Source organism: Rhipicephalus microplus, chromosome X, assembly GCF_043290135.1.
Source record: "Rhipicephalus microplus isolate Deutch F79 chromosome X, USDA_Rmic, whole genome shotgun sequence".
NCBI lineage: Eukaryota > Metazoa > Arthropoda > Arachnida > Ixodida > Ixodidae > Rhipicephalus > Rhipicephalus microplus.
In genome coordinates, this window is record NC_134710.1 from 294,807,894 (window position 1) to 294,834,276 (window position 26,383).

The 26,383-nt window shown below is 44.7% G+C and overlaps 2 protein-coding genes across 2 annotated transcripts in view; one reads left to right on the top strand and one right to left on the bottom strand.

The window, feature by feature from the left end:
• LOC142776173 (uncharacterized) overlaps positions 1-15,566 on the bottom strand; it is a 33,499-nt gene extending 17,933 nt beyond the window's left edge. Inside the window, exon 1 of the mRNA XM_075879378.1 lies at positions 15,356-15,566. Coding sequence (XP_075735493.1) covers positions 15,356-15,559 — 204 coding nt within the window. The 5' untranslated portion in view covers positions 15,560-15,566. The remainder of the gene's footprint in view (positions 1-15,355) is intronic.
• A 2,897-nt stretch (positions 15,567-18,463) lies between these two features.
• Positions 18,464-25,529, top strand: LOC142776175 (uncharacterized). Its single transcript, XM_075879380.1, has 5 exons — positions 18,464-18,624; positions 19,846-19,907; positions 21,139-21,234; positions 23,709-23,735; positions 25,365-25,529. Exons 1-5 carry the CDS (start codon positions 18,531-18,533, stop codon positions 25,449-25,451), a joined length of 366 nt encoding a protein of 121 aa, XP_075735495.1. The 5' UTR covers positions 18,464-18,530; the 3' UTR covers positions 25,452-25,529.
• Positions 25,530-26,383: the final 854 nt, after the last annotated feature.

The window sequence follows — 26,383 nt, forward strand, 5'->3', positions numbered from 1 at the left end:
TGATAATTATTTATTGCTAAGTTATTGCACACTGCTTAAAATACGAACACTTGGGAAATGAATGAGTAGGCAGACACAAGCATAAACTTCAAACCAAACTCCCAAGTGTTCACCTTTTAAGCGGTGCGCAATAACGTAACTAGGAAATAATGCAGATGTTTTTTTCGACCCGTTGAATTCTTCTAACAGTTTGAATGGGGCTGACTTATGCTTATTACTTTCTAGGTTGAGTAAATTGGAGTCAATGCTAGAGAATGTCGGTCGAATATGGCTATATGATTGCTAATGTCGATAATGATGTCGAATTATGGCTAACTGAGCGCATACTTTGTTTCATTCAATGCCAGTGCAAACGCGCGCTCTTCAACGAGAGCCGTCGGTCGGCCGCAGTTCAGAGAGTGGTCGTGATTTCACACCACAGTAGGGGTAGTGCTGCTTGCATCACACGTTCTTCCGAGAGCTTTTCCACGGAAACGTGATAGACGTGGGTCTCTCTCCAATATCACACGTCTTTTATATTTGTTTTCTTCATGCTCCTTCTTTGTGGCGGGAAGCGATGCCGCCGCCACTTCGCAGTGCTAGTTATGCAGCGGCGTCACCGTGGCGTGTCCCCATTGGTTGCTCGCATAGCGCCACGAATGACGACACGCTATCTGAAAACCCCGTATCACTTACAGAGCCAGTGTTGCCGCCAACATTGTAATAACGAGGAGTGCGAGACGCCGACCAAAGCGTCTCTACACAACTGAAGAAAAAAAAATACTTTATTTTATTCCCGTCGTGAGGTACTGCATTAAGGGCTCTCTTCGCCATGACAGCAAAGCACAGGCAAAAGCTACGTGATGGGCGAGAGTAGAAAAGGGCTAGAGGAGAAAGTGGTGAACAGCATGATCGGGCGCATCTGGCTGACAGTCGCAAAATGGTGCCTAGCGATGGTTAATGACCTCTAAGGCTGGACAACAATATGGCTAACGTAGGCTATTGCTTGCTATGGCTGGCCAAATATGAATACGTAAAAATATGCACACATCAATATGTTGCTTAGCACGGCTACTAATCGTAAATGAGAGCTTGTGTTACCACGTATGTTGTGCGAATGATTGTAGACGTCGGCTATTGCTGGATAATGCAGGGCATTGATTGATATTTAACGTCCCAAAACCACCATTTGATTATGAGAGACGCCGTAGAGGAGGGCTCCGGAAATTTTGACCACCTGGGGTTCTTTAACGTGCACCCAAATCTGAGTAAACGGGCCTACAACATTTCCGCCTTCATCGGAAATGCAGCCGCCACAGCCGGGATTGGAACCCGCGACCTGCGGGTCAGCAGCCGAGTACTTTAGCCACTAGACCACCGTGGCGGGGCATAATGCAGGGCAAAGTAACCTATTCCGTTGCTATAATAATCATTCGCTGTTACAACACTCCATTGTCTTCGTTCAGTTTCAATTCAACGATTGTCTACGAATTTAATACGCAGTTGCATACTTTTGTATGGCATGTCCCGTACTTCAGCATTGACAGCGCCATTCTTCACGTCAGCGGCAAAAAGAAAAAAAGCACAATATCTCATGTATTGTTGTATATGATCCCGCATATACAGTGAATACATTGATTATATATGCATGCATATATATAAACCAAATGTGGTCGTCGTCTATGCACATGCAATCTCATACATATATAAAAAATGCCGAGTTGGTTCTGCCGGGTTTTATCATTGTTGTATGCATGCTTACCGCTTCCTTCCAGCTTTTGCTATTTTGTAACAAGGCAGTGGTTATATTTTTCTGTACAGTGCTTTCCAAAAAAAAAAAAATCACGTTCACAATTTTAAACAAAAAATTCTTGGGCTCGTTGATTAATTTTATTTAAAATGGTGACAACGCAACGCAAGTCGAAGAAACATGCAGGACAGGTAAGCGCATCATGCTTAAAGGGCCACTCACCAGGCCCCATACCAAATTTCAGTTAGACAGTGGAAGTTGTTGGGTGTCCAATGAGGAACATTTTGCTACAAAATGTTCTGAATCGGCTCATCGCGAGTGAAGAAAACAGGTTTTTTGAAGCGGTGTTAAAGGAGGATGAGAGGAGGCGAGCTCGAAACCCTTGCCGCTCCTCCACGTAGCCTTCGCAAGCCAAATCTTTTCCCCACCCTCTCCAGCATCCCACCATAAGATGACGTGCGCAGGACGTGCCCAAACAAGTCCAACCCCCGAGCACGCGAGCAGCGTTGCTTTGATGACCTGCGTTATTTTGTGGTCTTCTGCCTGTTTCTGCGGGATGGTTTGAAAACACTGGCTTAGACGCGGTAGAGTAGACAATAAGTGCGCGAACGCGTAGGAGCGTTCCACGGTGGTCGTCTGCTCAATGCGCTGACCGCGGAGACACAAACGCATGCGAAACGCTAGCACATTAGCCACGCATCTCGTAGCATTTCACGGGAAAAATGAAAGAAAAACGCGCACAATTTTTATTGCCTCTCATTATTTATATTAAGTTTTATTATTATCTTAAAGCAAAAAATACATAAACTACGCATGTTGTGTTAAATAACTTTTTGCCATGTCACGTGGTATACGACTGACAACGTCAGAGCAGACTTGTCTACGTATAGGACCACGTCACTGCATCGCCGTGTACGTAGGGCCATTCCTACGCCCACGTCATGCCCTCCTTCTCTACGCGTACGCCGGCAGAGAGGAGGGAGAGCAGCTTTGATCTTGAAATTTGACCCATTTCCGCGGCGCGTTGCAATATTTTGCAGGCATGATCATGAACACCTCATCTACGCATTGCGCTTGTCAGCTCAAAATTGTCAAACCTGGTAAGTGGCTCTTTAAAAGCACCAATGTGGAATATTTGGTTAAGAAGAAACAAACAAGAAATTTAAAGATCCCGCTTGCCTTGAAGAAGCAAGATTATGTGGTACAGACTTGTGATAAGATCAAGAACGTTGACATTAAACGCTCGAGCCACGCTTTGAATTTGGGGAAAGGAGTGCAACGAAGGAAAAAAAAAACGCCAGACAAATGGAAGAGATGCAACTCGTATGCACTAGACACCAAGTGACCTTACATTTTATCTGCTGTGAGCGCACGATGAGTCATACACTGATTGCGGTAGTGGTAATGTGTCTTTACTACATTTACTTAGACCTCTCGTATTAACTGTGTAACCTGAACAAGCAAGCAAAACGTTACTGCGAAACATGAAACGGCTAAAACTAAACGGCTTTACTACATTTACTTGGACCTCTCGCATTAACTGTGTAACCTGAACAAGCAAGCAAAACGTTACTGCGAAACATGAAACGGCTAAAACTAAACGGCTTTACTACATTTACTTGGACCTCTCGCATTAACTGTGTAACCTGAACAAGCAAGAAAAACGTGACTGCGAAACACTAAACGGCTAAAAATGGTGCGATAAGATCTTGACAGCTCGTACGCGAGCTCAGTTTCGTAGCCATGTGGAGGAACGGCTGCGGCGTAATTTGAATCCAGCCGGTATAAGTCTGCTCTTGCAACCATCCTTAGCTTAACGTGCAGCAAGATACGTCGTGCCTTTTAGGACTCCTCAGCTCTTGCCGAAACAAGGAGCGAGACTACAAAGTACGGCTATTTTCAAAATTATGGTGCTTGACATTGCTTGACAGTGCACGGTATAGCTGCTCAGAGGACGACCGGACCCCGTGTGTGGGCAAAATGAATGTGCCTGCTTGCGTCTGTTGAATTATTATAGTTTCACAGAAGCTCGTATTATTGCGAGGTTTAGTATAGCGGAAAAAAACAAACGCCAGGATTTAGCGTCAGTGTTAGCGCGGTGTGCTCCACATTCAGCATATGAACAATGTAAACGTAGCTCGAGCCCCCACTGGCATGTACTGACGTTATTTATGTTAAATAGCAGCAAACCCGAGAGCTACTATACAAATAATGCGCGAGATTAGTGCTTGACTACACATGTTGTGTGCGGGACCCTTCAACAGCATCAAACAAAGGAATATAAGAAAAAGCTCAGTCTATGGCGGGGAGATTTGTGTAAATAGTAACTATTTACGGCAGACAGTTAAGTGCGACAGAGTCTAAGCTCATATTAAAATGGAAGTCGATACAGCACTCAAGGGCATCGTGTCAACCAAAGCTATTGCACAGCATGTTTTATTTTTATACTCAAATTCCCAGTGACGTATACATTAGCCGGCCTCACAACATTTAGGCCCACAAAGAACATAAACAGAAGATCGGAGTATCTAAATCGAATACACTAGAGTTACTGTATATGCTACCTTTAGGTAGGTAGCATATACAGTAACTCTAGAATACACCATTCTTCAGCAATTATTTTTTGCCGAGAACTATCAGTCAGTAGAATAGACTTCCTTCGTCATTTGTAGAAATTTCTTTTTTTCCTCTCTTCTATTTCTTCCCCCCCCCCCTTTATCTCTTCCCCCCGTGCAGGGTAGAACATTGGGCGTCTGTTTGGTTAACCTCTCGGCCTCTCATTGCATCTTTCTTTCTCTTTCTTGTACTGATGCGTTCTTTTCTATAATAAAATTGATTGAATCCCTTGATCACTAAGCTTCATGAATTTCGTGTGTGCGCCTGGCAGTTGTCATGATTTGTACTATTTAGTGGTAGTAAACTGTGTTGTTTTGTTTTGGTGAATTATTGCCCTTGAACTAGACCAATGCTGCAGTTTGCTTTAATTATTCTTCGCATTGTTATTACCCTTTTGTGATTTCTGCATTTTTTAAGATTAATTTTCGTATACATATAACATATGTGACGCAGCTGTGCTTGATGCGGCTGTCTATGTTTGGTGTCCTGCGTGATCTACTTTTCTTAAATGCGAATGCATTTCTAAGTCGGGGCATGTAAGGCGTCTATCGGTGTCCACGCGCCGGCAGGTGTTATCTCTCTGCTCTCACTCCCTCTCCTATAGCAACAGCTGCGGGCGCACGCACTTATCTTCGCCCCTAGCAACCGGATCAGGTGGTGTGAGCGGAGTAACGGAGAGTGAGTGGAGAGGAGCAGCGCACTCTGGTGTGTGAGGGCGCTCGCTTCGCGCGACATAGCAAGGGTGGTTGGGGGCAAATACAAGAGCGATTACACATTCTTGGTAAGTGTGAAAGTTGGGTATAGGCTCATTAAGACCGCATACTCAGTATTCACGTAACTAACAGAAGTACAGATGACAATGCTACTTTTTCGTTGATTAAATAGCCATGTTTGCTATTTGTTGCAGTGCAACAACTTTTGGATTCGATAATAAGAGAAAAACAGTAGAAAGGGTAAGAAAAATAAACGAAATTGGAGGATCATTAGGCTTCACTTTTGAGAGTTTAACGCAATAGCAATATCATGTTCTTAGTCCGTACTTGGAACACTTGGTGCATACTTTTTGTTGTGTGATGTTGCTAGAGAAGTTCAAATTGTGAATTTCTACAATGGAATCAATAAAGTGAACAACGGCTTGCGCCAGTGAAGCTTTCACATAAGGCCTTGTTCTGTGTAATGGGTATCATGCTTTCAACTACGAGCAATTATGCGCGTGAAATACTATCAAACTTTCTATGCAGACACTATGTGGTCTCCATAGAATACGCGCCTTACGTGTGTGTATACTTTAATGGGTGGCCGGCTTCAAAACTCAGAGTCATTATGATAATTGCATGTTGTGACACCCGATGGCAAAGTACGCTGTAACAATAAATATTGTTGCTATAATACATGTTGTATTATGAAGTTTGTATACAAGTCACGTTCGTTTTTGAGGCATGAACGTTGTTTGTGCTGCATGTCCCAGCCGAGAAAGTTATTTTTTTACTCTATTTTCCAGCAGATGCCAAGCTGTGTGGTAGAACACGTGCTTGTCGAGCGTTCTATCCTCACTCACACCAGGATATTTTTATTATTCATTTTATTTTCATCTTTCTAGATTTTTAGGTCGCGCACAATATTTTTCACTCACAAACAACGACGCCTACATCGATGCTGACGCCCAAATTTATGCGAAACGTGATCTTAACGCTGTCGTGTTGAAAATATCCCTTGTTCTTCTGGCTGTTCCCGGGCCATATAAGTGACGCTAACATTTTTTTAAAGATGTCATCTTAGAGAAGAAGTGCTGCGTCTTGGGCTTGTTCTTCTATCCACTTGAATAATGTTATAGCGCCAGACGATGAAGATGAATGTCAGAGTTATACGCTATAATAGCCCATGGTGGTACTTATACGACTCCGATTCGTTATCGGCTAATAGCGCAAAATTATTATTTAAGTTCAAGGCAAACAATTGTATTAGTTGCCGCAGAATTGGATTTGAAAATAGAAACAACTTAAGTTGACAATAAAAATAGTACCGTTTATGATAAGATTTAGAGAACTGAAAAATTGCTTTCTCTACTCAAGATAATACTCACGTGTTGACCTTTACAAGTTTTCGTTAAACACCGCACTGCTTGCAGAACCAATAAATCAGAGTCGAATGCAGATATCCCCAAGTTAGGGTTTGAATACTTAAACTAGCATGCCTTTTAAAGAGCAAGCCGCTGTTTCACAAAGAGCAGTGCAAAGGAAACAGCCTACTCGCCTCGATAAGATGATGGCAAACTAGGAGAAGGTCAAGTTCTGTATTCACCAGTCAGAACGTTCAACAGTTAGCATCCCAGAGGACATGTTTGTGGAGATGGATTGAAAAAGCGCATGGGTATAGGAGCAGGAGCTAGGGAAAAAGTGAAAAGCAGGAAGGTACCAGACACGCGTCAGGTTTGCTACCCCTCTCTGGGGAAAGTGGTGACTGGTGTTAAAAAAAGAAGAGGTAAGAAAGCACCGTGAAGGCACATGTGCGCCTGTCCAATGCACGCTTTAAAAAACGGTGATAATTCTGCCCTGATAATCACCTACAGACAGCATGAAAAAAATTCCAGATCCCACGTGCAGTGGGAATTGATTATATGCAAAGCATGAATGAGGAAGGTTGATGTGTCACTTCAAAGTCAGCATAAAGTTAGGAGGCGGAAGTAAATGAGGCTGTACATGACTTCCATATCATGATTATCACGTTCGCGCCTGGCATTTGTGCTCGTCGTTCATTCAGGTCACGTATTACGAAATTTGGTATATATGGAACTAGCGAAACGGCCAGGAACAAGTTATGAGCGTAGCATGTAGTCACCTTTTACATGACGCTCACATGTTTATCATGCTTGGGCGTGTCATTTACCTTCGTCGTCTATTGACGTCACGTGATACCAAATTTGGTGAATGTGGAGCTAGTGAAACGGCCACACGCGTGCTATGAGTGTAGCATGTAGTCATGCTGTACACGACACGCATGTCATAATTATTATGTCTGGACGTGTCATTTAATTTTGTTGTCCGTTCATGTTACGTAATACCAAATTTAGTATATTTGAAGCTAGCGAAACGGCCGCGAGAGAATATTGAGCGTAGCATGTAGTTGGTTGTTACATGACATGCATATTATCATAATCATGTTTATACGTGTCATTTACGTCGTAGTCCGTTCGCATCACGTAATACCAAATTTGGTAGATGTGAATCTATCGAAACAGTCGCGAGAGCATCATGAGCGTGGCATGTAGTCATGTTTTTGCATGACACACATCTCGTGATTATGAGCATCATGAGCGTGGCATGTAGTCATGTTTTTGCATGACACACATCTCGTGATTATCATGAATGCACCAGTCAAATACCTTCGTCATCCATTCACTTCCTGAAATACCATATTTGGTATATGCGAAGCTAGCGAAACGACTGCGAGCGCACCTTGAGCGGGGTGTGCAGTGATGACTTACAGGACATGCATGCCATGATTTCTGCGTTAGGGTCTGTCACTCGTGTTCGACATTCAGTCACATCATACCATACCAGTTTTGCAACATGTCATAATAACGAAACCATCGCAGCGGCAGCTAGACCATGAAATGTAAATCATGATATGCGTGACATACATGTTATGATTTTTATGGTACGATTAGTCACTGATGCTCGTCTTACATTCATGTTATGCATACCGATTTTGGTGTCGATACCAATATTGGAACGGCCAGGAGATCTAAAAGTCGTAGGCGGATAGATAGATAGATAGATAGATAGATAGATAGATAGATAGATAGATAGATAGATAGATAGATAGATAGATAGATAGATAGATCCAAAGTCACCGAGGTTCGCTAAGAAATACTTCGCATTTAATACGGGCGGTGCACTTTCCGTGAACGACAGCGGCGACTTGGAGTGTGCGGAAAGCCGCAGGCATGACAACTTCATGCAGGCAGCGACGAAGGTGTACGCTCATTACTGAAATGCGTGCTCCCGTGTCAATAAGCACCGAAATAGGCACACCATCAACGTCAACGTCAAGCAAACTTCGTCTCATCGAAAGCGTCCAGAGAGGATTTGTGGAGGAAGTCTACAATGCAACGTCTCATCCTGGCGCTGCACTGTTTAGTTTTCCGGGTAGGCAGGAGCAGGGTTAAACGGGGAGGACTGCCGATGAGCATACAGGAATGAGACGACTGGCGACGGCCTTGAGGCGAACGTAGCTGATGACTACGGGGTGACGAGGAGCAGCTGTTGAACCTTGTGTAGACGTTGGGGGAAGATGTGGGTCGGCGATGGGAAGCGGGTGTCATCCTCTCGGTGGTATAGGGCAGACGACGTCCGAGGTGGCGAGGACCAGTGGGCATCGCAGTAATGAACTATACATGACCGGTACGACGGCAGTTGAAAGAAATCGTGCGGTTGTCGGCAGTCCTCCGAGCTGCAGGGTTGCGAAAGCGGGCAGAAAAGCTCTGCTCAGGATGGGACAAGGGTGGACGTAATAAGAGTGGCTGTGAACTGATCACAGCGCACATAGTATGGGTGCTTATGCTGGCGAGCTCTTGACGGACGATGGTCTGAATAATGGGAGCCGTGTAGCAAAGCCTCTGAACTCTGAAATGGGTTAAACTCTTGAGTTTCTTCTAGTGGGGCTACCCAACAAGGACGCCGCTCGCGCTGTGAGTCCGTGCTTGGCCCTGACTGTCACCATAGCGAATGATCGCTGGTTGCCGGCTAATAAACGCCTTAACGAATTGGTGGAGAGTGCTGCGCTCCCTATCGATGGCCTTGGAGCTTCGATCACGTACCCTACCTCTACCATGCCCCACGACGCCTCTCAGCAAATGCCTCCTCCTATGCCACCCCCTTGTCCCGGTGTCCCCAGGTCCTCGATTCACCCATCTTCCTTGGCGCCGATGGCACTGACGTGGAGGACTGGCTCGCCATTTATGAGCGCGCCAGCATCCCCAACAAATGGGAAGAGAATGGCAAGTTGACGAAATTGGTGTTCTACCTTGCGGTCGTAGCCAGTTTGTGGTACAACAACCACGCGTGGGATTTCGCAACCTGGTTCGATTTTAAGACCGTTGTAATCAACGGTTTCGGCCGCCCTGCCGTTCGTAAGCTGCAAGCCGAGCAGCGCTTACGTGAACGTGCTCAGCAGGCTGGTGAGCCATTCAACAGCTATATTGAAGATGTCCTGGACTTGTGCAACAAATCCAATCACAGCATGTCGGAGTCTGACAAGATCCGAAACATCATGAAAGACATTGACGAAGATGCCTTCATGATGCTGCTCGCCAAAAACCCCGCACAGTGGCTGAAGTCATCACACTGTGCCAGAGCTACGAGAAGCTCCGCCGGCAGCATTCGATGACCCGTCGCTCCCCACCACGAGCTGCAACGCTTGCTGGCTTGGAGGCCAGTTGTGATCAAGTGGCGTTGTAGGCAGACCTCAAGTCCTTCATCCGTGAGGAAATCGCGTGCCAGTTTTCCCTCCTGCCTTTTGCCCCCCCCCCCCCGGCTGTTCAACAATTGGCCACTCTCCTTCTCCCTCCCATCCGTCGAGCGATTGAGCAGGAAGTAGCGGAGGTCATGCCTGCGTACCACCCCAAACAACCTCCGTGTCCTGCGCCCCTGAGTGGTCACCAGGCCACCTCAAGTGGTCACCAGGCCACCTCAAGTCGTTCCAGCACCCGCCCCTCTGGCTTACGCCGAAGCTGCCGCTCGACCTCCATCGTTTGCAGCGGGTATGCCCGCTACCTATGTCGACGCAACCCATCAGCCTCAGCTTGAGCCCTCCATGCAGCCTTTCATGCCACCGTTCCGTTCATCGGCTCTGGCGACATGGGTGAGACCTGCCCCGGCGAACCGATGGCGCACACCAGACAACCGGCCCATATGCTTTTCCTGCGGTTACGCCGGTCACGTAGCACGTTATTACTCTTGCGTACAGCCAGCTCCCATTTCTTCGCCCGTTGCTGGGCAGCTCAGCCGTCCCTATCACGACGAACCACCGTCTATGCCACCGCAGTCTCGCCCAGGTCTATCTCCTATAAGGTCGCCGCCTCCACGACGTCGTTCCTTGTCCTCCATGCGGCCAAGTTCGGCTGCTCATGAGCGGGAAAACTAGTCGTCGCAGGGCCCGAGGCAAGGACTACGACGCTATCGCAATGTGAAAGCCTTCAGAGCAGCCCCTCGAATGTCATTGACGTGTTTGTGGACGGTTTTCGTGCATTGGCTCTTATTGACACTGGAGCTGCCGTATCAGTTATGGACGAGAAACTTTCCGCTAACTTCGAAAAGTGACGACGCCACTTTCTGGGTTATCCCTCCGTTCTGCTAGTTCGCATCGTATTCATCCTATAGCAGTGTGCATAGCTCGCGTTGTCATTCAGGACGCTCTGTATGTCACCCAATTCATCATCATTCCGACATGCTCTCATGACGTCATTCTGTAATGGGATTTTCTCTCTCACCACGACGCCGTCATCCATTGTGCCTCCGCCGAAATTGAACTCTCACCCTTCTCGCATTTCACGCCAGATGACAGTTCCTTGACACTGAGCAAGATTCTTATGAAAGACGATACAGCAGTGCCTCCGAACTCGACGACGGCTGTGTTGGTCAACTGCGCCGGTCTCTCCGACACAATTGCACTCATTTCGCCATCCCACCGCGCTTGTAGCAGGAAAGGGTTGCTAGTACCTTTCGCGACCGTGCAAGTCACCCAGGGCAATGCCGCTATTTTTGTAACCAACCCATCTCCGTACACTGTTACCTTGCTTCGAAGAAGAAATAACCACAGAGAAAGAGCTTTCTTTCTCTGTGGTTATTTCTTCCTGTGGTGCTTTAGGCGTCTAGAAGTACCCCTCAGTATGATGAACAGACTAGCTCAACAACAAGTACTTCTATGCAAGAATATCGTTTTTGTTTCGATGTCGGGCGACGTTCTCTCGGTCGCACGTCTGCTGTTACGCATAGCATTGACACTGGTGCCCATCTACCTTTACGGCAACTTCCATATCACGTATCGCCTGCTAAACGTCAGGTAATTAACGAGCAGCTTGACGATATGCTTCGACGCGAAATTATTCGGCCCTGGGACAGTCCATGAGCGTTTCCTGTTGTTCTTGTTGCGAATAAATACGGTTCTATGCGGTTCTGTGTGGACTACAGATGGCTCAATAAGACCACTCGCAAGGATGTTTGTCCACTGCCGTGCATCGATGACGCGATTGACAGCCTTCACGAAGCCGAATTTTTTTATTCTCTTGATCTGCGCTCAGGGTACTGGCAAGTACCCATGGCGGACGACGCTCGACCGAAGACCGCCTTCGTAACGCCCGACGGCTGGTACGAGTTCAACGTCATGCCGTTTGGTCTATGTAATGCACCTGCCACCTTTGAGCGCATGATGGACATGGTTCTGCGCAACTTGAAATGGTACACGTGCTTGTGTACCTCGACGATGTCGTTGTCTTTGCTCCGGATTTCTCCACGCATCTCCAACGTCTAAAAGAAGTTTTTGCACGTGTGAACAATGCCGGCTTGCAACTAAATCTAAAGAAGTGCCGCTTTGCAGCACGGCAACTCACCATTCTAGGGTACGTCGTGTCTAAGGACGGCATTCTGCCTGATCCGGCCAAGCTTCGTGCCGAGGCCGAATTTCCCAAACCAGCGTCCGTCAAAAAACTGCATAGTTTCGTGGGCCTATGTTCATACTTCCAACGCTTCATAAGAAACTTCGCCGCGATCATATCACCGCTGACGAAGCTCCTTGGAAGTAACGGGCCACTCAATTCGAGGTCATCCGAGTGCGACGACGCATTCGCAAAGCTCCGCCATTCGTTGACGTCTCTTTTCTTTCTACGCCACTACGACCCTGCGGCCCCAACGGAGGTGCACGTGGACGCCAGTGGTGTAGGCCTCGGCGCTGTCCTGGCGCAGCGCAAACCCGGATTCCCTGAGTATGTCATGGCATATGCAAGCCGTACGTTCACGAGAGCCGAGACAAACTTCACTGTCACGGAAAAAGAGTGCCTGGCGATTGTCTGGGCCCTTACAAAGTTTCGACCTTACGTGTATGGTCGCCCATTCGATGTCGTCACCGACCATCATGCACTATGCTGGCTTTCATCAGTGAAGGATCCCTCAGGCCGTCTCGCCCGGTGGGCTCTTCGCTTACAAGACTACGACATCCGCGTGCTTTACCGCAACGGACGCCAGCATGCTGACGCCGATGCCCTCTCGCGCTCCCCTCTACTTCAAAGCGACGTGCCCTGCTCAGTAACCTCAATTGCTGTATCTTCCATCCATGTTGACATCCTCGCTATCAAACAGCGAAAGGATAATTGCATCGCCCCGCTAATCGACTTGCTCTCTGATGCGTCCGCAACACCCCCCACGTGAGCCTTGCGTCGTCGAGCTCACCATTTCGCCATCCGTGACGGCCTCCTACACCAACGCAATTACGACGCCGATGGCCGGCAGTGGTTACTCGTGATACCTCGCAGTCTGCCGTCGCAGATATGTGAATCTTTCCATTCTGAACCCCAATGTGCGCACTCTGGTGTATCCAAAACTTACACCGCATTCGACAACGCTACTTCTAGCGCGGGATGTACCGCTACGTGCAGCAGTTCGTTCGCTCTTGCCTCACTTGCCAACACCGCAAACCGTCAGCACACACGTCGCACGTTGGTCTGCCACTATTACCGTGCCCTGACCGTCCGTCTGGGCGCGCAGGTATTGATTTGTATGTACCACTTCCGCTGACGTCGGCTAGTAATTACTGGGCCATCGTTGCCGAAGACCATTTAACGCGATACGCCGAAACCGCCTCTGTCGCTGCGGCTACTGCGCGCGATGTTGCGTAATTCCTGCTGCATCAATTATTACTGCACCACGGACCACCCCAAGCGCTTCCACGGACCACCCCAAGGCTGTATCTTCTTGTCGGAAGTCTTCGAAGCCATTCTGACGGAGTGCCATTCTGTCCACCGCAAAATTACTGCTTACCACCCGCAGACGAGTGGCCTCACCGAGTGCTTTAACTGCACCCTCGGCAGCATGCTTTCGATATACGTCACCGCCAACCACACGAATTGGGAGAATATACTGCCATTCATCACCTACGCCTACAACCCTGCCCCTCAGAGCACGACTGGTTTTTCACCTTTCTTGTTGCTTTACGAAAGGCACCTGTCGCACACCATGGACGCGATACTGCCGTACACGCCGGATCCATCTGAGTGTGTTCCTATTTCTGAGACAGCCAGGCTTGCTGAAGAGTGTCGAAGCTTGCCAAGACTTTTACGACGCAATAACAAGAGCGACAAAAGAGTATTTGCGATGGCTCCACCACTTCTGAGCCCACGTTCCTTCCTGGTGCGCTTGTATGGCTTTCAATCCCGACCTCTGTAGCTGGCCTCTCTTCCAACTACTTCCCAAATACAAAGGCCCCTACCGTGTCATCGAGCGCACATCTCCGGTCAACTCTCTGGTCGAACCCGTCGAACAATCTTCGGACATGCGCCGCCGCGGGCGCGACATCGTCAACGTGGGACGCCTGAAGGCATAATATGACCCGCTCATAATAACAAGCTGTTGGGTCGCCAGGCGGCTCCCTCGTCAACACCGGAGTAATTGTAGCGAAGCCTCAAAACTCTTAAATGGGTCAAACTCTTGAGTACGTTCTAGTGGGGCTACCTAACAAGGACGCCGCTCGCGCTGTAAGTCCGTGCTTGGCCATGACTGTCGCCATAGCATATGATCGCTGGTTGCGGGCTAATAAACGCTTTAACAGCAGTAACCGGTGTCATATCAGCTACACCGGTGTAAGCTGGAGTACTACAGCTCCAAGTTCACGGCGTAGGACTCGAGCCACTTGGTTTGAGGAAAAGGGAGCCGGTGGTTGCGTTCTCGCGTGAGCTTCACACAAAGACTGCAGCCATGTTCGGAAACTGGGCAAATGCTCCGTCGTTGCGCCGGACTTTGCTCAAAGCACCTGTACTCCTTTAAATGACGTTCAAATGGTTGATCATTTCTCAAATATTAGAAGATTGAAAGCGTTGTCGGCAATCCGACTACGAATACGCCCAACTTTGTCGGCCTCCGGAATCTCGGAATTGGCTTTCCGACACAACCATTTTGCATCTTTGATGTACGAGATGTACGATTCTGCGGAATTCTGTGCCTGGGACGCGAGCATTTTGTTTGCGGCAATCTTCTAACGGGTTTCCCAAGCAAGTCCAACGTATTAACGCGATAGCGTTAAAGAGCTCATTTCGCAAAAAAAAATATGGCGTCGGCGTTGTTGGTTGTGAGCGAAAATCCATCATCTTATGCGTGACAAGAAAGTCAACAATAATGTAAAAAACAAATAAAGGATAAGGAATACTGCAGCATAGTGGGGAGCACACCTTCGGTCCAAGTGGGCATCGACCCCGGGTTGTTTGCGTGGCAAGCGTATGTTCTACCACATGACGACGCTTCTGCTTGTGAAAGCAGTGAAGAGAACTTTCTGTGCTTCGAATTTCAGTTAAAGTAGCTTTCTTGCTTCACAAACACACGCGTCATCATACATGCTTCACAATGCAACATGAAATATTGCAGTAATAATGCGTGGTACAAGCGTCCATTGCCAACGGGCGTCAGAATATGTGATTCTCATAATGACTCTGTGGTTAAATGTCAGTACCCAACTACGAAAGGCGCACACGCTACTGCGCCTATTCCCTTAAGCCCACGTAGAGTGGCATAGGAAATTTGTAAAGGTTTTATGCCTTAAGTGTTTGAAGTGCGCACTAAGAACAGGATGTCGCTATTGTGTTCAACTCCTAAAAACAAAGTTTTAAGGTCCCTGATTTTTTTTTTTTTGCGTGCACGTTGCCCAATTTCTGCTTCATGGTTTTTATAACACACTTTGCCAGTTCCCCTAAGGTGGAACAACAGGCTGTCTAGCGTAAGAGCAATACCATTGGCATTGAGTACTCACACGTTCGTACTCTGACAGCGAAACCTCCACGTCCACTTCATGAGCTGGGATCGCCGGGGCTGCTAAATGTGCCACTATCTGCAAGGGTCCGAGTGCCACCACAACATCTTCAGCCTCAGGAACACCGGGTGCAGATGCAGGTGCCCTATTTTCTGTCATTGTTCCAGAGTGACCCCTCAAACGAAGGCTGCTGCGAAATTTCATTGCGAGGCGTGGTGTACCCTGCACATTACCCGAATTTGACGCAAGCGACATGTTGATTTATTCATACAGCGAATGGTCTCTTGTCTTGTCTTGTCTTGTCTCCTAGGAAATCTTGGCTCATACCCACATGGGGGATTGGCCACACTGTACCTCATAATAGATCATTTTTACAACGCTTGCTAAAAAAATAAAGAGAAATTAGATAGGAACAGTAATAATGTTCCTTTGAAAAAACGCGAAAAATTTCAGAAGAATGCGATAAACTAGAATATATAAAACAAATTAACAAGAATGAGGAAGGGGGAGAAAGAATTGGATATATCTGGCAGTACCACTAGCAGCGTATCCTTCCGGTTGCCTGAATGAATTTATGTAGCGCTGACAGAATAGCACTGCGGCCCACACCCAACTGACTGGCTCCAAACGATAATAGGTTGGATGTACTGACTGGCAATCCGAGCATACCAATCGGTCTTTCAAGAATTATTCGGCGCAGTGAGGCGAAGCGGCGGCATGTGAGAAGAAAGTGATCTGTTGTTTCCGGTTCATTGCAAACAACACATAGGTTAGTTAATGAAAATCCTGATTTGTTGAGATAAAGATTTAACAGAGGAACTCTACAGCGAAAGCTTGTGAGGGTCACCTCACATTGACGGGAAAGGAATTTTGCGGTGTTCCATGTGAATTGCAAGTGCCGAAATTCTTCAGATTGTAGAAGCGACGTTTCGCTGATTTTTAAGATTAACAGGCGTTTGAATCGTTCGGCAGTAATAAGAGGAAACTGTGGTGCTATTAGCACCACCGAGAAATTTAAAGATGCCGAAGCGAGCGAATCAGCAATTTCATTTAGTTCAATTCCAGCATGCCCGGGGACCCAAATAAACCGAACTTCTGATAAGCTATGCGCTACGAGAGACCAAAATATCCTGAGAAGAGGAGACTTCTTTGCGGACGTGAGATGTGTACATACAGACAAAGCATCCGAAATAATAATAGCTTTTGATTGCTGATAATTTGTCTGCCAGGCGATATGACCGATGAGTATCATACGCAAGAGCAGCACGTTTCCTCTTCATCTTCATCTTTGGCGACCATGCACCTTTTTGGTTCATGTCTATGTCGCACCGTAACAATGTATATCAAGCACGTAGGAAATATTGTTCTGAAAAAGACCGACGTTTCAGCTAAGGGACTGGCGTTCATCTGAGCGATGCACACATGCGACGGTAACCTATTATAAGGCGATATATTACGTAACTCTCACACTTGCGCATTATTTCAACGAAGGCCGATTCCGTGTGTGTTTCGGAACCATTTTTCTTTCGAGCTTGATATATTTTTTGTATATTAACTTAGGTCTTCATTCACACACACACACACACACACACACGCACACACACACACGCACACACACACACGCACACCGCATATATATATATATATATATATATATATATATATATATATATATATATATATATATATATATATATATATAGCCTGAATATGACAGAAAGAAAACCTTCGGTGCAGTGTTACATGCGCATCTGATCTTTGGTAACCATCTATTTTATGTTATTATTATTATTATTAACATTATTATTATTATTATTATTATTATTATTATTATTATTATTATTATTATTATTATTATTATTATTATTATTATTATTATTATTATTATTATTATTATTATTATTATTACCTCAGACCTGCAGAGTCTTAACATACTTTCTCACAGTGCACAGACTCTTCCCTTTTCCATGTTTCAGTCGGGAAGGCTTCTACATAGTTGTGTATACTCCCTTTTATTTTTCACTCCCATGTCATGATTCTCTTCTCTTAATAATCTTCCCATTGTGCTGTGGTTTATTTTTGTCTGTGCATTTTCGCTAGTTTGTTTTATTTCTTTTTCTGAAGACTGTATTTTATTTTTGTGTGCGCCTGCACTACGACCTCATGGTTCGCCGGGGCACGGTAATTGATTGGTTGATCAATATTATATTTTTGCGCCCTTTAGTAGTCATACAGACTATACGACCACTCCCAGATGGTCAACCTGGTCTTGCGTATATCTTCTTTTTACAAAGAACACATAAAGTAAAATTTTTCCTACTTTCAAATAGGAAACCTATTGCTACGTACCTTTTTCAATGCCCGCGTCGCGCTCATGTTCTCTGCTTACTGCCTTTACATTACCTGATATGCGCACTACTTTGGCTACGCTGGTGATAAATCATGTGGCTAATCACAAGTTGTCTGTTTTAAATAGCTATCTATACAGCAGTGTTACATACGAGGACATTAATGTTTTGAGTAAAGATGAAATAGTCCCCACGCTGTTATCTGCCCTGTCATCTCACGAAACTTGGTTATTCTGAGTACCAGTGTCCTTGAGATCCCAACTACCAACACAAGCTGCAGAAAAATGTAATATTCACTTATTTACTTCCAGAGCAACGTTTTTCACCTAACGTACAGTTTAGTTTTTATACATATTGTATGCCACATTGTCATTACCTAGACGTATTAAGCTTCGCTGAAGCAATAAGCGCCTAATCGCAGCACAATCAAGCACATGCGGTCAGAAGTAGTGCAAGTCGCGAAGCAGAGGAAACAGAAATGTTGTGCTGAGATTTATCATTCTTCAGTACTCGTAAACAGTACTCTTAAAAAAGGTAGAAGGCAGTAAGGTCAACTTTATGTGCTCGTGAACAGGATATAGAAAGCTCTCCTCAGGTCAAGTGCTCGACGCAGACACGAGCTTCTTTTCTTTTTATTTCCATGGTAATCTCGTATGATGAGAAAATGGTGTGAACCGCTTCTTTTACTTATCTCAACTCTACGGTTCACGAGTGGGTCTTTTCAAGATTACGGGTGGCAGGGTGGCTTATAAGAGGTTGCTGCCCGCGCTTAGGAGTCACGGTCATCACCAGTAACCGCTGAATTCTCGTCACTTTCCGCACGAACGATGAACTTGAGGACGCTACTCGGCCTGGTGCTCGTCGGTCTGGTGGGGCTCGCCTACGCAGACCACCACGAAGGCCAACCACGCTCTGTCTGTGGTAAATATTTTGTCTTCATTAGCATTTTCTTTCTTTACTTCATATGGTTTTGTAGTTCAAAACAAAACAATTATCTACCCGTTTAAATAAGGCCTACATGATAAGTCCTACTACCTAAAAAGAATGAATACTAATGACGTTAAGATCACCACCCTGTACAAGGTTGGTTGTTTTACGTTATATGTTTTTAAATGGTTTGGCAGTTCTCCACATGATTATTTGCGAAAAAAAAAAACTGTCAAGTGGACGTATACGTGTATAATAGAGGAATGTAAGGAATCGTTAGGCCTGCATTGAACACTTCATGTTTTCAACATTATTTGAAAATTATTTCACGTCGGCGTCGCTCCCTGTGCCTTATACGACTCGGTGGTTTCAATAAGCATAAATTATGATTGGCGACTTCGATGTAGATACGCTTGTCTCCTATATTGCTCTTCTTTATTTTCTCATAGTTACCTGACTCAGGGTTGACAAAATTGTTTCAGCAAACAACGTGCCTTCCCAAACAGACATTGGAACAAATGAACTTTTTAGGGAGGTATTGTTTTTCTTACATTGAATAATGTGACAGCCGCCCAATCTATTGCTCGACGCAACGTTATTAATAAAAAAATATTCATGTTCATACCATACTCCTGCTTGTCATATATATAATGCCAAAAGAAAATGCTTGTCCTATTTGTCAAATTAACCATGCAGTTTAACAATAAAAAAGAATTAACTCTTACTGCCAGAGTTCAACACGAAAGACATTCAAAATAAACTTTCAAAATCCCTCAAATCAAAACAATCTGCACTTATGAAACGGCCTAAGGGGGGCGCGTTGTGTCTTCGCAGCAGGGAAAAATATTTGCTAAGCCAATGTTTTTTGTATCGATTATGCGACTTCAAATTGGTTCAGCGCTTTGAAAGCGGCAGACTCAAGCAGTGATATTATTAATTCATTGAAAAATATAGTCAAGTTATACGACCAGTCTACGTGGATTGTGAGTGCCTCTTAACGCGCAATGGAAATCACTGCTTACTCTATTGACAGGCGAAGAAATTACACCTTAGGATTAGTGACCGTATCGTACTAGAAACGATGTGCTGGATCTTAAAAGTTTGTAACTTAAAAAAATATTTCCCTCACAAAACAACACGCATTGGCTTCTAGGTTGAAAATATGATCCTTTATTTTAGACAATTTGCAGATAATGTCTTTTTTACCTTTTGCAGCACTGGAAGAAAATGCCAAGCGCGCTCTTATTTCATGTGTCCAGACTCATCTAACTGCAGACGTAAGTTGGCTGTTGTATGTATGAAAGACTCAAAAGAGACTGCGTATCAGACCACGCTCTATTGAATAAAGGAAGGAAGTTAAAATTGAACGGCTTGTTTTTAGGCACAATAATATGAAATATTTCACTGTTAGTTCTCATTCTTCGTTAATTGTCATTATTCTATCGCTCTGTCGGATTTCCCCGAGTATTTGCACTTATTCAAGAGCGTGATATTCACGATCATTGCAGCTTCGCGTTACTGTTCTGCGTGAGCTAATTCAAAGGCTTGTTTTCTACATCCACGTCCACCCACTCCGGCTATATAACTGAAAATGTGCTGCAGAAAATTTTTTAAGTAAATACATTCGAGTTCTGTGTATGTTTCGTCGGTATGTGGGGATGCGCCATGTTTCGCATAGTGTAGATAAGACAAAGTTCTGAGCATGGATCCTCTGAGAAATGAGGCGTCATCACCTATGTATGCGCCACGACAGATGGAACACACAAAGTACCAAGCCTTAAAAACTGCCACCATACAGCATAAATAACAAACCTATAACATGAAACTGTTTGGTATAATTTTCTTTTCTTGTAAAGAGAGCTCTGTAATGTTGAGTCATGCTCTTTTTGCCGTGTCCAGTGACGCCACTAGAAGGAACACAACATGCAATTCGTCTTCGTAACAGCAATTAATCTTAAAGGCTCTATGCATCAAATATGGCTGCTACTGCTGATCAACGTAGAGGTAACACAGAGTGCCGAAAATTGTGTATTGTATTGTAAGAGCGACAATATTAGACAGGCCACAAATACGGAAGGGAGGAACGGGGCAGTTGTAGTATATGGTAGCACTTGCTTGCTGCAGGGTCCACAATTTGAATACAGTACAGCTACAACAACAACTACTACTACTGGTACTAATATAGCAGCATTGTAATAATTATTACTATTGTAATTATTACTGGGCATTCCTGCCACTTTTTTCATGGCTTGTCGTGCTTTTATCGGCTTTGGAGTATACGCATAGTCAAACTTATGACCCTGTGAATCATGCACATAATGTTATTGTTTTATTTTTTATTTATTATTATTATGATTTTCCACATTAAGCCTGTAGATTACATTTTTAGGCCAGCGAGCGTAGTTTACCGCAGTTGACGCTTGCTCTATAAACACCCTTCTTTCGTCATGCGTTCCTCCAGGTGACATTTCAATTACAAATTTATGAAATGTGTCAATTTCTTTACAGACTACTCAGAAGCTAAGTGCTGTGAAAGACCAGCTTCACTGCGATGACGTCTACTGCGTGTTCGTCAGAATCTGTGATAGGAACAATGGCACATTGGTAAGGAAGGCTTTAACGGGTGTCTCGTGTTTAACCTATTGTACTCCAATAAGACATATATTTTCAGTGCTAGTATTCATGTGCCTTCATGTGCATTCATGTTTAGATTACAAGTGGCGTTGGTGTCATTCTTTCCTTTTTTTACGCGTTGACGCGTCCTGCTTTCACGTTACTACATTTTAATGTGCCTCACGTCGATACAAGCCGTGTCTTCGAGCATCACACACTTTGTGAAAGATAATGATTGATTTATTGATTTGTGGGGTTTAACGTTCCAAAACCACCATATGATTATGAGAGATGCCGTAGTGGAGGGCTCCGGAAATTTCGACCACCTGGAGTTCTTTAACGTGCACCCACACTTTGTGAAAGGTAGACAAGGACCAAAAGAGAAAGTAGACTACCTTGGCAAAGAAGCTAGGCCTCACAACGTCATGCATTATTGTTTGGGACGCGCACACCTGCAAACTCTCCAATGGTTTGGGTATCGCCGTAAATCTCGCCAAATACGTACACAAGGCCATCCTGATGAGACACCTACAACAAAGAACAGAGGTTCCAAGATTGCCCCACCACGGTGGTCTAATGGCCAAGGTACTCTGCTGCTGACCCGCAGACCGCGGGAGTGAATCCTGGCTGCGGCGGTTGCATTTTCGATGGATGCAGAAATGTTGGAGGCCCGTGTGCTCATTCATATTTAGGTGCACGTTAAAAAAACCCAGGTGGTAGAAATTTCCTGACCCCTCTTCTAAGGCGCCTCTCATAAATGTATGGTGGTTTTGGGACGTTGTATCCCACACATCAATCGTCTACTTGTACTTCTTGTACGCCGAGTTCAACTAGTATCCAGGAGTATTTTCACCGCTGCTGTGTGATTCTAGCTAGCTAATAGGTGGCGGCAGTTTTTCTTGTGCTGACAAATATTGTGCTCAAGTGAACGTATGTATCTAGGGACATAAGTCGGTATTAGTGTGGCTAACGAGAGCAGTTATGAGCACATGACAAAGTTTTTTTTTACGAACATGTACGCCGTCAGAACCTGCACCCTTTGCAATAAATCTGGTCCGAGGTAGTTGAATGTATTGGTGTAGTATGCTTACGAATTCGCAACAGTGGGACGCGTTTAATTTCTGGCGAAATAGTGTTTATTTGGTGAGTTGGTATAGTTGTCGACTACGACGCTCCTTAAAGAAAGGATGAAAAGGTGGCAAAATTGTCAGTATGAACGTCTTTAATTCGCGGCACTAAAACAAAAAGAACAGTATAACAACATGTAAGCATAGTGCACCAATGCTATTTTACAATATAGGCCTACTCCCTTAACATAATAATCTGAGCGCCGTTACGAATTTTCAGAGAAGTTAGCAAATCACTACCTACGCGAGTTAGCTACATGGAATGAACAAAGTGCACAGATATATTTTGTATATTACAAGTAGATAAAATATGAGCATATGACGTCCTGCCATGCCATGATATTTTGAAGTGGGATCTATATATGCATTTGCTCCTTTAAACGGATCATCCACCAAAGCATCCCACGTAACATTTGCGTAATTTTTTTTTGTGGTGTACTTACACAATTTTTAACAGCACAAAGCTGAACTAAGAATAGCAACTGATGGCATTTGCTCCTGATTTAATGACCTCTTTATGTTGGTCTTGTTGCTTTTATCTATCAGATTTTAGCATAAAGCTGATAGTTTGATAGCCCAACAATAATAGGTAGATTATCGCTTAAGTAACTTATTATAGGTTGAGCAGTGCTAACGTAGAGGAGGAGAGTTCAAGCCACAACCACCCTGACCGCAAGCACAAAACAACTTTGTAATTTAACTTAGTAGCTAATTAAAATACGCCGAGTGGTCGAAATTATTTCGAGTCTCACCGCTTTGACATGCCCCAGAATCATATCTTAAATTGGCGGATAATGCTCAAGAAATAATTAGTAAGAATGGACTTGGGGTGAAGTTTTGGACGAGGATGCCCAAGACACCATGATTCCGCAGCAATAATAAAGGTGCGTGCCGTGCACGCGTGCATGTGTTGAAGTAGTTCCGCTGTGATCATACGGTAAATAGCCCATGCATGACATTTTCAAAAACACCTCGGTAAAAGGTCTCGAATGCATTGGCACTTGAGAATTTATAGATAATATAGAAAAGATAACACGTCTTTAATTTTATTTAAGTTGTTGTAGTGGTGCGTAAAATGAGCTCTACGCAAAAAAAAAGGTGTTGGGCAATTGTGACAACTGATATTATTGACGAACACCCACACAATATTCAACACCGTTGATATCAGGAATTTTTATCATAGCCGACGTCAGGTTTTTAGAAATGAAGCGCTCTAGAACATGAAATACTGTGTGGATTCAGACATGTATTCATGAGGATATAATTTAGCAGAGCGATATTTTTGTCAATCAAAAAGTTGACGTATCCTATCGAAACTGTTCTTGTTTTGTTTTTTAGGAGCACCCTTCCAACGAGTTCTTCTCGGTAAGCCCTTTTCTGTTTACCACAATTAACATCATTCATAAAATTTTCCAAATTTCTGAGAGGCTATTGGTTGTATAGCTTGAAAAATCAGTCAACTGTGCCATTTTTAACAAAACAGACTCGTGAGAGGATTGGCCCTGCATTCACTTAACCTAAGAAAAAAGACTCTTGAGGCCACCAAGGAAGACATGAGGACTCAACACTGCTGAAACGTAGCCCAGTGTCTTGAAGTCACCCTTTAGCTCCTTGTGGTTCATAGCGCTACACATAAAGTTCTATTCATGTTGTGTGATTCAATATCCGAGAATAATAGCAACAGTGAAACCGTGGTGTACGTTATACGATTTTAACTGACAGAATGCCTTCTAGGGCGTTCAATATTCTAAAATTGAATGTTTCGAGATTTTGCGCTCGTATAGGCTTTTGTTTGCCATCGTGGTTGTTCTAACGTTCACTTCATGTTGTGTGTAACACAGGTGAGCTCCATCATGACAAAATTAGGTGAAATTTCACGCAGTGCTTCATTTCCTCAGCTTGGAGCAATTACAGCGCCTGCTAGCCACAACTTCAAAAGAACGAGGGCCCAGACACCCAAACATGTTTTACGTTAAAATGTGAAAAAAAAGTCTTGCTGAGTAAGTGAGTGAAGCAACTTTATTAGGTCCACAAAAGACGTGATTTAACTCAGCGTCACCTAGCTAAGCCCTCTCAGGGATGGCCAGGTTAAACCTGAATGCCCTCGCGGGGGCCCTACGGACGGCCAGGAATTGAGAGGTGAGATCCTGGGACTTAATCAGCTTGTTTCTTTCCTCTTGGTGGAAAGGGAGACCGGCAAAGGCACAGTCCCACATTACATGCTCGCAGTCCGCATAACCACCACACAGGCGGCAATCCGGACTTGAGAACCGTTCGGGGTATGTTGTGTGCAGTGCCGCAGGGCTCGGGTAGGTTCTTGTTTGGAGAAGTCTGAGAGTAACAGCTTGGGCCCTGTAGCACGAGGAGTGTGGCAGGGGCAGCAATCTTCTTGTGAGATAATGGTGCTTGTATATCTCGTTGTACACACTGATAGGCTCAGAACATCCAGGAGATCTTGGTGAGAGAATATTTAAGACAATCATGACACTAGACGAATAATTAATCACTATCAGCCTATGGCAGTGAGTGTTTAAGAACGGGTGATAAATTGAATGAATTCAACCACACTATACCAAACTTAGGAATTGTGATTAGCGTAAGCAGTCTGTGGTAGCTATTTGCCGCTGTTATAGAGCTTTGATAGTCAGTGAAACCGACATGATAAACTGGTGTTATTTTTCAGAAACATGTGAAGCTTCTATAAGTGCTTAATAAGACAACGATGCTGAAGACTATGTTTACAAAAGTGAACTCTGCATCAGAAGCAGATTATATGACATGTAGTATTTACCAGGAACGTACAGAATGTTCCGTTTTTTTTTTTGGTTTCATATCTCACCTTATTTTCCCGCAGAGCTATGGCCACTTACGGCATGAGCACTTTTCCAAGAAGCTTCTTAGCTTTGCCATAACGCTACGCAAGCCTGTTTGTCTTTTTAAATATGATAGTCTGCATAACCCTTCGCCACTTTTTTTCTTTTTTACAAATTTTAGAACGCTGAGAAGACTGACATACGCAGTGCTGTTGTAACCTGCCGAGAAAACCTGCAGCGCCAGGCTGAAGCTGCTAAGACAAGCTAAATACCACTTCAAGGGCTTAAATACATTTTATTGGTTTACAATAAAACGGTACATGCTACCTCTCTTCTTTTTGTTAAATTACTGTGCCGCTTGTTCCATGCTCACTGAAATCGAAAGCGTTGAAGCTAACGAGTTCGCTCAGAAGCCGTGAAGTTGAATTGATTGTCTCGAGATGAATTATTCAACCTCATCTGCACTGGCAGCATATTTTCCTAGCTGTGTAGCGAAAAATTAGTTGTATACTTACATTTAGGTGTATTTTCACGAACCTTTGACAATTCAATATAAGTGGTGGAAGTTTGTTACGAAACGCACTGAGAGTTTAGTGAGTACTTTGGCGCTTAACTTGAATATCAGAGTCGCCACGTACACTTGAAGTGTCATCGATTGATAGCCCCGCAAAACATCATGTATGATGAGCACATGTGCCACCTTGATCGAGGGCTCAGACTCGCTCAAAGCGAACTTCACTGCACTCAGATGTTGCATATTTAATCGGCATAATCAAAACATGAATATCGAAAAGAACACTCTCGTGTGCTTTTCGTAATAATAAATTGTTCGACTTTGCTAAAATCAGTTAAATAACAATGCCATTAAAAATGTACCGGTGCAGAACAGAAGTTAACCAAGAGCCGTGTATTGTGGCAGTGACTGCTCGTTTTATCGTTCAAACATGTTCGTTTGCACTTTGAGCTTAAGTGTGTTGGAAACATGCGGCGCTCAGGTAATATGCACAATAATTGTGGTAAATGCAATGGCCCCGCCGCGGTGGTCTAAAGGCTAAGGCACTCGGCTGCTGACCCGCAGGTCGCGGGATCAAATTCCGGCTGCAGCGGCTGCATTTGCGATGGAGGCGAAAATGCTGTAGGCCCGTGTGCTCACTTGAGTGCACGTTAAAGAACCCCAGGTGGTCGATATTCCCAGAGCCC

What these genes read in the sequence shown, in the direction of transcription:
- LOC142776175 (XM_075879380.1), top strand. Translation starts at nt 18,531, where the DNA reads ATGAACTTGAGGACGCTACTCGGCCTGGTGCTCGTCGGTCTGGTGGGG. An exon ending in AGACTCATCTAACTGCAGAC is followed by an intron (nt 19,908 to 21,138) that starts GTAAGTTGGCTG and finishes ATTTCTTTACAG; the next exon opens with ACTACTCAGAAGCTAAGTGC. An exon ending in CTTCCAACGAGTTCTTCTCG is followed by an intron (nt 23,736 to 25,364) that starts GTAAGCCCTTTT and finishes TACAAATTTTAG; the next exon opens with AACGCTGAGAAGACTGACAT.